The sequence below is a fragment of the Leptopilina heterotoma genome, unplaced genomic scaffold (assembly GCF_015476425.1).
Source record: "Leptopilina heterotoma isolate Lh14 unplaced genomic scaffold, ASM1547642v1 Lhet_106, whole genome shotgun sequence".
NCBI classification, from domain to species: domain Eukaryota; kingdom Metazoa; phylum Arthropoda; class Insecta; order Hymenoptera; family Figitidae; genus Leptopilina; species Leptopilina heterotoma.
Genome location: NW_025110823.1, coordinates 575513 through 588661, shown reverse-complemented (window position 1 = coordinate 588661; position 13149 = coordinate 575513). Strand labels below are relative to the sequence as shown.

The window sequence follows — 13149 nt, the reverse complement described above, 5'->3', positions numbered from 1 at the left end:
TTAAATTTAACACGCTTAAAGTTGGTATAAAAATGAAGGCTATAAGTTCGTTAACCAGACATTTTTGTTGAAAACTACAGAAACTACAGTAGTTTCAAAATTTTGAAAACTCAATTTTTTCAAATTTCAAAATTTTTAACTTTATATTATTTTATATTAGGAAAATACAAACAACTTTTCTCTATAACATTTTTTCATAATTTTTTTTTTTAAGTTTTTGGGCCATACCAACTTAACTGTTTTATAAAGTTTTATTTATTATTTATTTTCTGAAATGTTAAAACCTTTCTAAAAATCTGTAGTTTACAACAAAATAAAGAGAACACTTTTAACCGTTTTTTAAATTATTTTCTTTTGCATCAACAAAATATCACATGTTTTGTCAATATTCAGACAATATTGGTTTCTTTATTAGAAAAATAAAATTTTTTTGGCTGGAGTTGAAGTGTAACTGACGTGTTTAGTTGTGAAGATGACAAGGTGACGAACCCGATGCTGAATACTTCCTAAAAATTATTTAAAGATTTACATGCAAACTTCGTAGTATTTTTTTTTATTGTTTATACTCCTGCCTTATTCGCCTTACGCACTTCGACAAGAGTCCTCGAGAAATACTTTTTTTTTGGATTAAGCATAACCATTCTACATAAATTTTCTATATATTAACCTAATTTGCGTCTACAGCCGACTTTTATTAGGAGTACTCGCATTGCGCCTGGGCCACCCGTCAATGGGTTTTCTCGCCAGAGAAGAGGGAAACTGTAGAAAACCTCTCCTGAGTACAACCGGTTTATCGACAGTCGAGTTCTATTATGGTGTGTACCGGACAATAATCGACGGTGCACATCATTATACCTCGACGTCAAACCTCCCGCTCAGATTGTCTCACGTGCCGGAAAAATATCAAGCCAAGTGGGCGCGAACCAAGGATACTTATACCCTTGGTCCTTAAACGACCGATAACGCCAGGCATCTATACGACTGAGCTAATCTGTCGGTTAACTTCGTAGTATTATTTACTATATAATATTAAAATTAATTGTGTAAAGGTTTACATGTCCCACTTTATTGAATGCTTAGCCTGAAACTTTTCTAAAAATTAAAGTTATTTTTTAATGTAAATCTATTATAGACGAAAATTCAGCAAACCATGTTTCTGCGAAGAAAGTAAGTAATTAAGAATAATTTCACACTTTTAATTAGCAGGACTAAAAATTTTCTTAAAAGATGTACTTAATCTTACAATCATCAGCAAACAAAAATAGGTGATGAGAATGTTATCCTTAAAGTCGTAGTAACTTTAAGAAAAAAAGTGATAAAACATATAGTAGGAAAAAGAAAAAAAAGTTTTATAAAACATATAATAGGAATAGGATCAAGAACGCAAGTAATGCACAATCTCCGCGGGCGACTGCGAGCAAAGCGAGCTATTTGCGCGCGAAGCGCGCAACAATCCACGGAGCGCGACGACCAATATTTCGCGCGCCCCGAAGCGCGCTGAAACTTGCGAGCGAAGCGAGCCCTCCGCGCGAAGCGCGGATGAGAATGTGTCCGCCCGGAGGGCGGGCAGATTTTTTTTAATTCCGTTTGTGACCAATTCTTTTCATTTTCATTTGGAGAAGCCGAACAGAAGCTAAGTTTATTCTTTTGAATACCGTTTTAATATTTTAAGCGGAAAAAAAATTTGACGGATCGAAGATTTGAACCCTCAAGCTTCATTGTCAGAGACAAACAGCTTGTCCGCTCAGCTATTTAAACTGTACCATGACTACCGAATTTTAGAAGCACTTATCTCAAAGTGTTGCAAACTTTAAAGGAATTAAAAAATTACAAAATATTAAAACGGAATAGACAGGAATTGAACTTACCGAGTATCACACAGTATTTCGGAATTCACCAAAAATTCAAAAATTAAAGAAATATTAAAACGGAATTGATTGGAATTCACTTTAAAGAAATCTTTGCCTCAAAAAGGAATACATAGGAATTGGACAGAAACGGAATTCAAAAAAATTGATAATTTAACATTTTCTGTAAAAAGTTAAAAATGTCCAATTCTTTTCAATTCCTTACTTCTTACTGGGTGTACACTTTGATAATAATTTGATATGTTTGAAATTCAATGGGCTATCTAAATAAAATTAATGAAAAATTCATAAAGGCAAAAAAATATAATAAAAAATTTTTTATAGTAAACATTATTTAGGGGAAAGGCTTGTAGGTTGACAAATCTAAGATTCTTTGCTCATAACTAAAAAACGAATAATTTATATGAACAAACCATTAGAAAGAGGACCTAAAAAGGTACGAATTTGACCCAATAGATAATTTAAATTGGTAAAAAATTAGATTTTTACATACAATTTTAAAAATGATGTAAAATCAACGTTTCGAAATTTAGTTTTGCAGGTTGACCAACCATGAACAATAGATAATATGGAACAACTCCAATAAATTTATTAAATTTTACTTACATTTAATGTTTCTGGACATAATAAATTAAATTTAAATTATTTCAATTACGTAAAATTAAATTGTAAACAAGAGGACTTAAGTATTATTTTAGGTTGGATTTTTTTCTTTTGAATAATAAATTTAATTGTCAGAGAACTTTCTCAAAAAATTATTTAATTTTATGTTATAATTAATTAATTAATTAAAAAAATTTGTATTTATACAAAAATAGTCACAATGAATTTCCAAACAGATTTTGTATATTTATTAAACTTATGACAATTTACAAATTTATTTTAACCTCTCCTAGTCCTATTTCTGACCTTAAGTGGGGCACTTTTGACTTCAGTATTTTGTTTAGCATTCTTAAAACTTCATTCCCATGAAGTTTCAAACAATTTCACTCGAAGATTTTTTAAGTGCATTTTGTGTAGGGTCCAATTCCGAAGTGATTTTCGTAAAAAAATCAATTTCCGGAAACTTTCCAAAGTGATTTGGGTAAAAAAAAATTAATTTCCGAAAGATTTTCGTAAAAAAATCAATTTCCGAAAGATTTCCAGATGATTTTCGAAAAAAAAAATTCATTTCCGGAAGAATTCTGTAAAAAAAATTCAATTTCCGGAAGAATTCCGTAAAAAAAATCAATTTCCGAAAGGTTTCCTCAAAAAAAGGATCAATTTCCGGAAGAATTTCAGATGATTTCCGTATAAAAATATCAATTTCCAGAAGATTTTCAGATGATTTCCGTAAAAAAAATAAATTTCCGGAAGATTTTCAGATGATTTCCGAAAAAAAATTAATTTCCAGATAATTTCCGTTAAAAAAATTAATTTCCGGAAAAATTCCGTAAAATAAATTAATTTCCGGAAGAATTCCGGATAATTTCCGTTAAAAAAAATTTCCGGAAAGTTTCCGGAAGATTTCCGTACAAAAAAAATAAATTTCCGGAATGTTTTCGGAAGATTTCCTGGTGATTTCCGTAATAAAAATAAATTTCCGGAAGATTTCCGTAAAAAAAAATAAATTTTCGGAAAGTTTCCGGATGATTTTCGTAATAAAAATAAATTTCTGGAAAGTTTCCGGACGATTTCGGGATGATTTCCGTAAAAAAAAAAATTTCCGGAAAGTTTCCGGAAGATTTCCGTACAAAAAAAATAAATTTCTGGAAGATTTCCGTACAAAAAAAATAAATTTCCGGAATGTTTTCGGAAGATTTCCTGGTGATTTCCGTAATAAAAATAAATTTCCGGAAGATTTCCGTAAAAAAAAATAAATTTTCGGAAAGTTTCCGGATGATTTTCGTAATAAAAATAAATTTCTGGAAAGTTTCCGGACGATTTCGGGATGATTTCCGTAAAAAAAAAAATTTCCGGAAAGTTTCCGGAAGATTTCCGTACAAAAAAAATAAATTTCTGGAAGATTTCCGGAAGATTTCCGTACAAAAAAAATAAATTTCCGGAAAGTTTCCGGAAGATTTCCGAATGATTTCTGTACAAAAAAAAAATTTCCGGAAAACTTTCGGAAACCTCTTCCGGAAAGTTTCCGGAAACCCTTCCACATGGGTATTATTTATTTTAAAGCAGTGAGTGACCTTTAATGAATGCATGAAAAGTATACAAACTTTAATCATATTGAAGTATTTGCAATGCTGTTTTACTTTGATTTTTACAAAATCAAAAAAATTTTATATAATATAATTAAAAAATTAAAATATCAAAAATACTCACAATTGATTTTTCACCAGATGACTCGCAATCAAAGTTAATCTTCACTTCAACTACTTCTACTGTCTGCAATAACATGAAAAGTCATAATCATTTTTTATTCATAATAACAAAATCTATTTTCTATTTACTTTAATTATGTGAATTAGTATGTAAATTATGTGATATCAGTCATTTATGAAATAATATTGAAGTATGTGAGAAAATTAATATTTATAAGTTAATAAGTTTTAAGAGAAACTCTTTTCGAAAAATACGATCTTTTGTTTTTGATGGAAGAAATCGTGACAATTAAAGAAGCAACTGTTAATTTAAACATTCGACTCAAAGCGGGCAACTCAAAAATTCAAAAAGACAAAACTCTATTTTCAAGATGCTGTTACCTATACTTCTATTAAAATGAATTAAATGAAAAAAAATTTTTTTTGTTTATAACAAATTTAATAATCTTTAATTTCGTGAATTTTTATGTTACATCCCGAAAATATTTTATGAATTTTTATAAATTAATATTATATTATTGAACAAATTCTATAGACACTGAAAACTGCCAATTTTTAGTGTGAATTTGTGATTGATTATTAGAAGATGTCTCTTGCAGTTGACGCGAATTGAAGAGGGGAAGTGTGGATAGCGATAAAAGGTGGAGATTTATACTTAATTAAAGGGGAGCATATCGAAAGGTATGATAAAATTCGTTTTCGCACGTAAATTTACTCACATTTCCGTTGACTTGGTGAATTTGATAGCCACTTCTCTGTGTCGCCGGCAGCTCGGAGGTATAAATTTAAATTGCTTCCTCATAGAGGAAGGATTGAATCCGAAATTATGAAATTATTGGTATTTGAAAAATCAACAATTGAGGAAAATATCATTTTTTTAACTTTCTTGTTTATTATTAACGTATGTGTAATTATTAAACTATTATTACCATATTATAGAATACATAAAAACACATTTTTTGGACCAAAATTTAATGATTTTTAATCCTTTTATTAAAAGTAATTCTTATATTTCAATTATTATTTCTATGAGGAAGCAAAGTGTTCATGAAATGAACATTAAAATTATAAAAATGTACAACTTGGCAGCGGTTTTTTGTTTTATAACGACAATCGTTTTTCGAATTTGTTTTATAGATTTTATTAGACGTATTTTGTAGTTCTTTTAATATTTAAAAATATAGAGTGGCCCTTAAATTCATATGGGCCATATGAACCAATTTAATAAACCATATTTAATATATGGTAGATATCACGTCAAAAGTCCACCCAAAAAAAATGTTGTTCAATTATTCCCAAATTTTTTTTATGATATGCCCTACAGGTTACTAATTTGTCAGATAAATATTTTTGAATTTTTTAAAAAATTGTCCGAGGTGGAGGGGGTAGAAGTTCTAAACTTTTGCGTGACACGCTACAGTTAGATTATTTCTTATAATTAAAAGAAAAATTTTTTTTAAAAATTAGGATATGGTTTTTTAAATTTTTTCATAGGCTTTCGAATAGCACAGTCTATTTAAAAAATTTTTTTTATTTTGACATAAATTTTGAAAAAATAAATTTTTACTTTTCTCATCTTTAGGTCCATTTTTTCTTTTCTTTTTAAAAGAAAAATTTAATAAAATTAATAAAATTTTAATTAATTAAAATTTAATTTATTTAATTAATTTTAATTTAATAAAAATGGGAAGAAATAAAGATTTTTATTTTTTCTTTTTGTTGGCTTTTTTTTAAATCAGCTGTTCTCGACTTTGTCTTTGTACTTTTTGTTTTAGTGCCCTTACTTTTTTAATCTTTTGATGCTGGAAAATTCACATGATTTGAACCCAATGAAGTTTTTTTAATGTGTTCTTTAAAAAACAATTTTTCGTCATTTGTAGGAATAACATGTCGAGTCAAAAGATTAAAAAAGTAAGGGCACTAAAACAAAAAGTACAAAGACAAAGTCGAGAACAGCTAAAGTAGAAAAAAGACAAAAAAAAAAAATAAAATACCTATTTTGAAAATATAACGAAATCTTTATGAAAAATTTCTTGTGGACGAACAAAAGAAAATAAAAAATTGGATGATCAAACTTATAACTATTATTAAATAATGGAGGTTGCCCACAATTCCCCAATCTCCCCTAAAAATCATTTTTTTGTTTTTTAAAAGAAATATGTTTTCTTGAAGTAAAATTTGATAAATACTGTTTGCAGTGAATGTACAAACATTTCAAACAAAGAATTTTAATCATGGGATAGTTTTAAGTCAAATTAAAGCAATTAACCCTAGAATGAGTATGTGAATTTACTGATACCCTCTAAGGCTTTGATTGGTTTTTTAGTAAGGAATAGAATAATATTACGTCAATTGGATGGGGAAGAGAATTTGAAAATAGTGTTTCGGTCTGGGAATCCTGTCATAGTGAAAAATCGGAGGTTGATGAAAACTACTTTAACTATTCTAACGAACCCTCACAAGGACGATTGATAACTAATGAGGTATTTTACCGTGAATACGAAGCTGACACCTCTCCTACACACACTAATAATTCTGTCATATTCAACGTCTACTATCAAAATGTGAGAGGTCTTCGCACTAAGATTGATGCTTTGCGTCAAAACATTCCCCTCTCTCCCTTTAATATCATAATTTTCTCCGAAACATGGCTACATCCTGGAATTAACTCCCAAGAACTTGGATTCAATAATTACGATGTTTTCCGGTCAGATAGATGTGAATCAACAAATACGGGTAAGAGGGGGGGAGGTGTTTTGATTACATCAAAACATTTTCTAAAATGTTCTCTTATAATTACTAATTCTATTACTATTGAACATATCTTTATAAAATTCATAAAAAAATTCGACTCTCTATATTTTGGGTTGTTTTTATGTAGGGGAAGTGCGCCGGTTGTGGGCACCCTCCGGTTGTGGGCACCCCTACGTAAACTTCGACGGCAAGCAGACTTTACTGAACTAAGTATTGCAAGTCGTGTTCGTTGACAATACGGACTTTTCGTATTGATAACGAAACAAATATATGCATTTGTGTAATAGCTGTGAGCATAATAAAGAAAATTTGCATTAAATAAATAAAAAAGTAATTTTGTATTGTTTTCGAAGAGCAACATATGGGTGTAGATTCGTTCAGAAAAAAAGGGTTTAATTTTTTTTTTGCAGTGTTGTCATTATATTTTGTGATTTACCTTCGTGTTTAACCAAAATCCTGCATCACAAAATGTGTTGGTCTTTTTAAAAAATGACTGTCATTCCCGGTTGTGGGCACCTTTATGTTAAGGAGGCTCTACCATCTGACAATGATGAGGACTACTGTCTCATCTATCTAAACTTTCTGCCAAGGAAAGTGACAGCCGCAAACTCCATTAAATGCGATGAATATAGTCGTTCAGTGCATTAGAAGTGCGTTATGGTATGCGTACTAGCTACTTCACATGCAAGCATTATGCTTTTGTTAGCGATGAGCATAGTGTGAAAACGTGTCATCATTTTTGTTCTTTATCCCGGCAAATTCTCTTAAAATAAAGAAACTTTCATTTCTTCTTTATTTGTGTTGGTTTCGTTTAATAGTTTTCCATTTTTAGCGGATTTTTCAAGGGTGCCCACAACCGGGTACAAAATTTTTTTTGTCAAAAAATTCCCATTTCACTAAATTTCTAATAAAACTTTTTTATTTAAAGGAATCAATTTAATTCCTTCACTGACAGTCACCTTAGACCTCTAGCTTTAAATTCGTACACATATATTTGAATAATATGCACATGGACAAATGTTATGAGGCAAAAACAAAAGGGTGCCCACAACCGGAACACTTCCCTTACCTCCGAATTCTTCAACTAATATATATTTTGACATGTGTTCAATTATTGAAAATATAGTATTCTCTTATCCTAATGCGAATATTTCCATCCTTGGAGATTTTAATTTACCTTTTTTAAAGTGGAATAATAGTAAAAACGGTCCTCCTTGTTTGCCTAAAAATACTTCTGTCATGCAGCATGAAGTAATATCGTCGATTATTTCTGACACATGTGATGTCGCTAATCTGATGCAAATAAATGAGTTTACTAATGTTCATAATTCTATTCTAGATTTGGTGTTTTGTAATTCGATTGATTATGCTTTAAGTCTCTCTAATGATTTTGTTTTACCTATTGATGATTATCATCCACCTTTACAATTACATGTAATGGCTAAAAAAATAATATTGATAATAGATGTAACCTTGACCACCCTGTTATAAATAATTATGACATTAGAAATGCAGACTTTGACGCAATCAGTTGCTATTTAAATGGTATAAATTGGAATTTGGTACTTGATGTGTCAGACATTGATTCTGCGATAACGATTTTTTATGAACACTTGTATACAGCATTAAATTTATACGTTCCTCTTAAGCCATTGTACTCCTTTCAATATCCACACTGGTTTACTACTGAATTAAAAAAACTAGTTTTGGCAAAAAAGTTAGCACATTATAAATATTTAGTAAATTCTTCCACAGTTATTTAATAAATTAATTTTTTCGATTTTTGGAAGACGTATATAAAAGGTAAAAGAAAAACACTCTTTTACTTTTTTATAAAATAGACGACGTTTCGGTGGTCAGGTTCGCCACCATCATCAGGTCACTTTAATAGAAAAATTTTTTTAAAAAAATTAATACAACAAAATTTTGAAAATTTAAATTTAAACAAAAAATAAAAAACAATTTTTACCTAGTTAAAGTCAATAAATAAACATCACGTCAATAAATTAAAAACATAAATAAACGCAATACAACAAAAAAATAAAATATTTAAATTTACAAATCACAAACATATTAAAACGAGTGATTAGTCAAACTGACTGAGCCGGTGACAATTTTCGCGTTATATACAGTCGATGGGGTCAATGACCCGCAATCGAAATATTATGAATTATAACCATTATTTCAATTTATTAAGCAAAGGAAAATAGGAATTACTAAGAAACTGTATATCTTCCTTCTTGTTAATAGTAAAATTATTGCATTTAATATAAATCATCTCAGAAATTAATCGTTTTTTATAAGAAGTTTCATAATCTAAAATTTCTGCATCGTCAAAATTAAAAGAATGATTATATTCAGTTTGATGTTTGTTCACAACGGATTCGAGGTTTTTGTTTTTATGCTCGCTAATTCTTTTTTTCAAAGTACGCTTTGATTCACCAATATATGTTGCAGGGCAACTATTACAATTAAATTTATAAACAATATTATTCCGATCCCACTTTTTTGTCAAGTCCTTTCCTAATTTTATTACAGAGCTTAAGCTTTTTTCCACAATAGGAATAGAAAGTAAATTATATTTTTTTAAAATATTAGATAATTGATAATAAATATCATTGAAAGGAATACAGATTTTAGGTAGTTGTTGATAAATACTAACGACATTGTTAGTTTGTTTTTTATCTATTGTTTTATGAATTAATGTATGTTTTCGTTTTTTAATATTTTTTTGTATAAATTCTAAAGGGTAATCGTTGTTTTGCAAAATTTTAAAGATTCGTTTAATGTTTTTTTAATGTTGTGAACAAACATCAAACTGAATATAATCATTCTTTTAATTTTGACGATGCAGAAATTTTAGATTATGAAACTTCTTATAAAAAACGATTAATTTCTGAGATGATTTATATTAAATGCAATAATTTTACTATTAACAAGAAGGAAGATATACAGTTTCTTAGTAATTCCTATTTTCCTTTGCTTAATAAATTGAAATAATGGTTATAATTCATAATATTTCGATTGCGGGTCATTGACCCCATCGACTGTATATAACGCGAAAATTGTCACCGGCTTAGTCAGTTTGACTAATCACTCGTTTTAATATGTTTGTGATTTGTAAATTTAAATATTTTATTTTTTTGTTGTATTGCGTTTATTTATGTTTTTAATTTATTGACGTGATGTTTATTTATTGACTTTAACTAGGTAAAAATTGTTTTTTATTTTTTGTTTAAATTTAAATTTTCAAAATTTTGTTGTATTAATTTTTTTAAAAAAATTTTTCTATTAAAGTGACCTGATGATGGTGGCGAACCTGACCACCGAAACGTCGTCTATTTTATAAAAAAGTAAAAGAGTGTTTTTCTTTTACCTTTTATATACGTCTTCCAAAAATCGAAAAAATTAATTTATTAAATAACTGTGGAAGAATTTACTAAATATTTAATTAATATCGTCCTGGATTAAAAATGGACGCAACATCTTCAACATTTCCTCGAAGATGTTTCTTCAAATTCGTTGGAGAGAAATATGGAAGAAACACGGTTCTTCTTCTTAAAAAATGGTCACATTTTAAACGTCAGCTGGCTGAAACATCATCAAAACGACATTTTTTGCTAAGGTGCAGGAGCAATGGACTCATTCCGCAACATCTTCTTCATATAAGTAATCGATCTAATCATATTTCATTTCATAGTAATTCATGTAAAAAAAGCTTTCATAAATTTAATCTTTATTATTCACGCACTTTACTTGGTCATGAGATTAGAGATATTCATTTTCATCTCAATTTCTTGACTAAAAAGTTGCAATTTTTTGAAAACAAAATCTCACAATGTCACATTGACTCAGAAGTATTAAATAATTTTTTCCTGTTTTCTGAGAAAAAATTTTCATCTATTCACTCACTTTGTAACCACAAACTAATTAAAAAATTTAATTCATTACTTAATAAGAAAAACTCTGTTCATAATATTAACTCAAAAAAACAAAATTGGTTAATTAATTTAACTAATACTGTCATTCCTCAAGAAGTTTGTGATGTTATTTCTTTGGGCCAAAATTACAGTTGTACGAAACAGAATTCTAAACATGTTTCGAAACAAGAATCTATCAATATTATAAAAAATTTAGAATGTACTATTTCGAGTTTAGATATTAGTTCTGAAGTCAAAAATGAGATTAGACAAAAAGTTAGTAATAGTGTAATGTCAAATCTGTCCAAAAAAAACAACATCACATTTGAAGACAGAAGTTTTGCCATTAAGTTAAATTCTGCAAAAAGTTTCTTGAAAGAAAATCCTGACATATTTTTTACTAATTCAGACAAAGGAAATGTTTCAGTTTGTATGAAAAAATCAGACTACATTTCCAAAGCCCATGACTTACTTTCCGATCGACGCACTTATAAAGAAATTTCAACGAAAGGAGTTTTATTCCAAATTACAATCAAGAACTTATAAAATTTTAAAAAATTTAAATGACAATGAATTTCTTAAACGAAAATATCATAATAATCAGTTAACTATGACTAATACCTCTTTGGCAAAATTTTATGGTTTGCCAAAAATTCATAAAGATAATGCACCTCTTCGTCCTATTATTTCGCTAATAAATAGTCCAACTCATTTTTTGGCCAAAATCATATACGAAGAGTTAAAAACTGTAATTCCTTTACCAAAATCTCATGTAAACAATAGCTTTGAGTTAAAAGAAAAATTGAAGAATATTACTGTACCACAAGATTTTGTTTTACTTTCTCTTGATGTTAGTTCACTTTTCACTAATATTCCATGCGATTTAGTTATACAAAGCCTTGATAGAAGAAACAATATTATTCATAATAAATGTAAAATTCCTTTTGTTGACATTATTAATTGTACTGAATTTTTATTTGATAATACTTATTTTGTTTTTGATGAAAGAATTTATAAACAAATTTACGGTACTCCGATGGGGTCACCGATATCTCCATTTTTTGCGGATATTGTAATGGATGACGTGGAAACTGATTGTTTGAATTTGCTTAAAAACAATTTCAATTGTGTTCCTCTATTTTATTATAGATATGTGGACGACACACTTTTGTGCGTCCATAAAGATCAAGTCGAACTTTTCATTGACACTTTTAATTCGTTTAATATTAATTTAAAATTTACTCATGAACTAGAAATGGATAATAAAATTAATTTCCTAGATATGACATTAATAAAAAATAACAATCAACTCATCACTAATTGGTATCAAAAATCCATTTCTTCTAATAGATTGATAAATTATTTTTCACGTCATCCAATTCAACAAAAGAAAAACATTGTTTACAATTTATATGATAGAGCAATTTTATTGTCTCACAAGTCCTTTCATAATGAAAACATTAAACGAATCTTTAAAATTTTGCAAAACAACGATTACCCTTTAGAATTTATACAAAAAAATATTAAAAAACGAAAACATACATTAATTCATAAAACAATAGATAAAAAACAAACTAACAATGTCGTTAGTATTTATCAACAACTACCTAAAATCTGTATTCCTTTCAATGATATTTATTATCAATTATCTAATATTTTAAAAAAATATAATTTACTTTCTATTCCTATTGTGGAAAAAAGCTTAAGCTCTGTAATAAAATTAGGAAAGGACTTGACAAAAAAGTGGGATCGGAATAATATTGTTTATAAATTTAATTGTAATAGTTGCCCTGCAACATATATTGGTGAATCAAAGCGTACTTTGAAAAAAAGAATTAGCGAGCATAAAAACAAAAACCTCGAATCCGTTGTGAACAAACATCAAACTGAATATAATCATTCTTTTAATTTTGACGATGCAGAAATTTTAGATTATGAAACTTCTTATAAAAAACGATTAATTTCTGAGATGATTTATATTAAATGCAATAATTTTACTATTAACAAGAAGGAAGATATACAGTTTCTTAGTAATTCCTATTTTCCTTTGCTTAATAAATTGAAATAATGGTTATAATTCATAATATTTCGATTGCGGGTCATTGACCCCATCGACTGTATATAACGCGAAAATTGTCACCGGCTCAGTCAGTTTGACTAATCACTCGTTTTAATATGTTTGTGATTTGTAAATTTAAATATTTTATTTTTTTGTTGTATTGCGTTTATTTATGTTTTTAATTTATTGACGTGATGTTTATTTATTGACTTTAACTAGGTAAAAATTGTTTTTTA

At 28.3% G+C, this 13149-nt stretch overlaps 1 protein-coding gene across 6 annotated transcripts in view; it reads right to left on the bottom strand.

Moving 5' to 3' along the window:
- Nucleotides 1-13149, bottom strand: part of LOC122502184 — a 149424-nt gene that overhangs the window by 81822 nt on the left and 54453 nt on the right. For 5 of the 6 annotated variants that reach the window (XM_043612154.1, XM_043612140.1, XM_043612147.1 and 2 more), the window contains exon 3: nt 4182-4244. The exons of the other annotated variant lie outside the window; for it this stretch is intronic. In XM_043612154.1, the coding sequence (XP_043468089.1) occupies nt 4182-4244 (63 nt within the window). The remainder of the gene's footprint in view (nt 1-4181; nt 4245-13149) is intronic. 6 annotated transcript variants of the gene reach the window in all.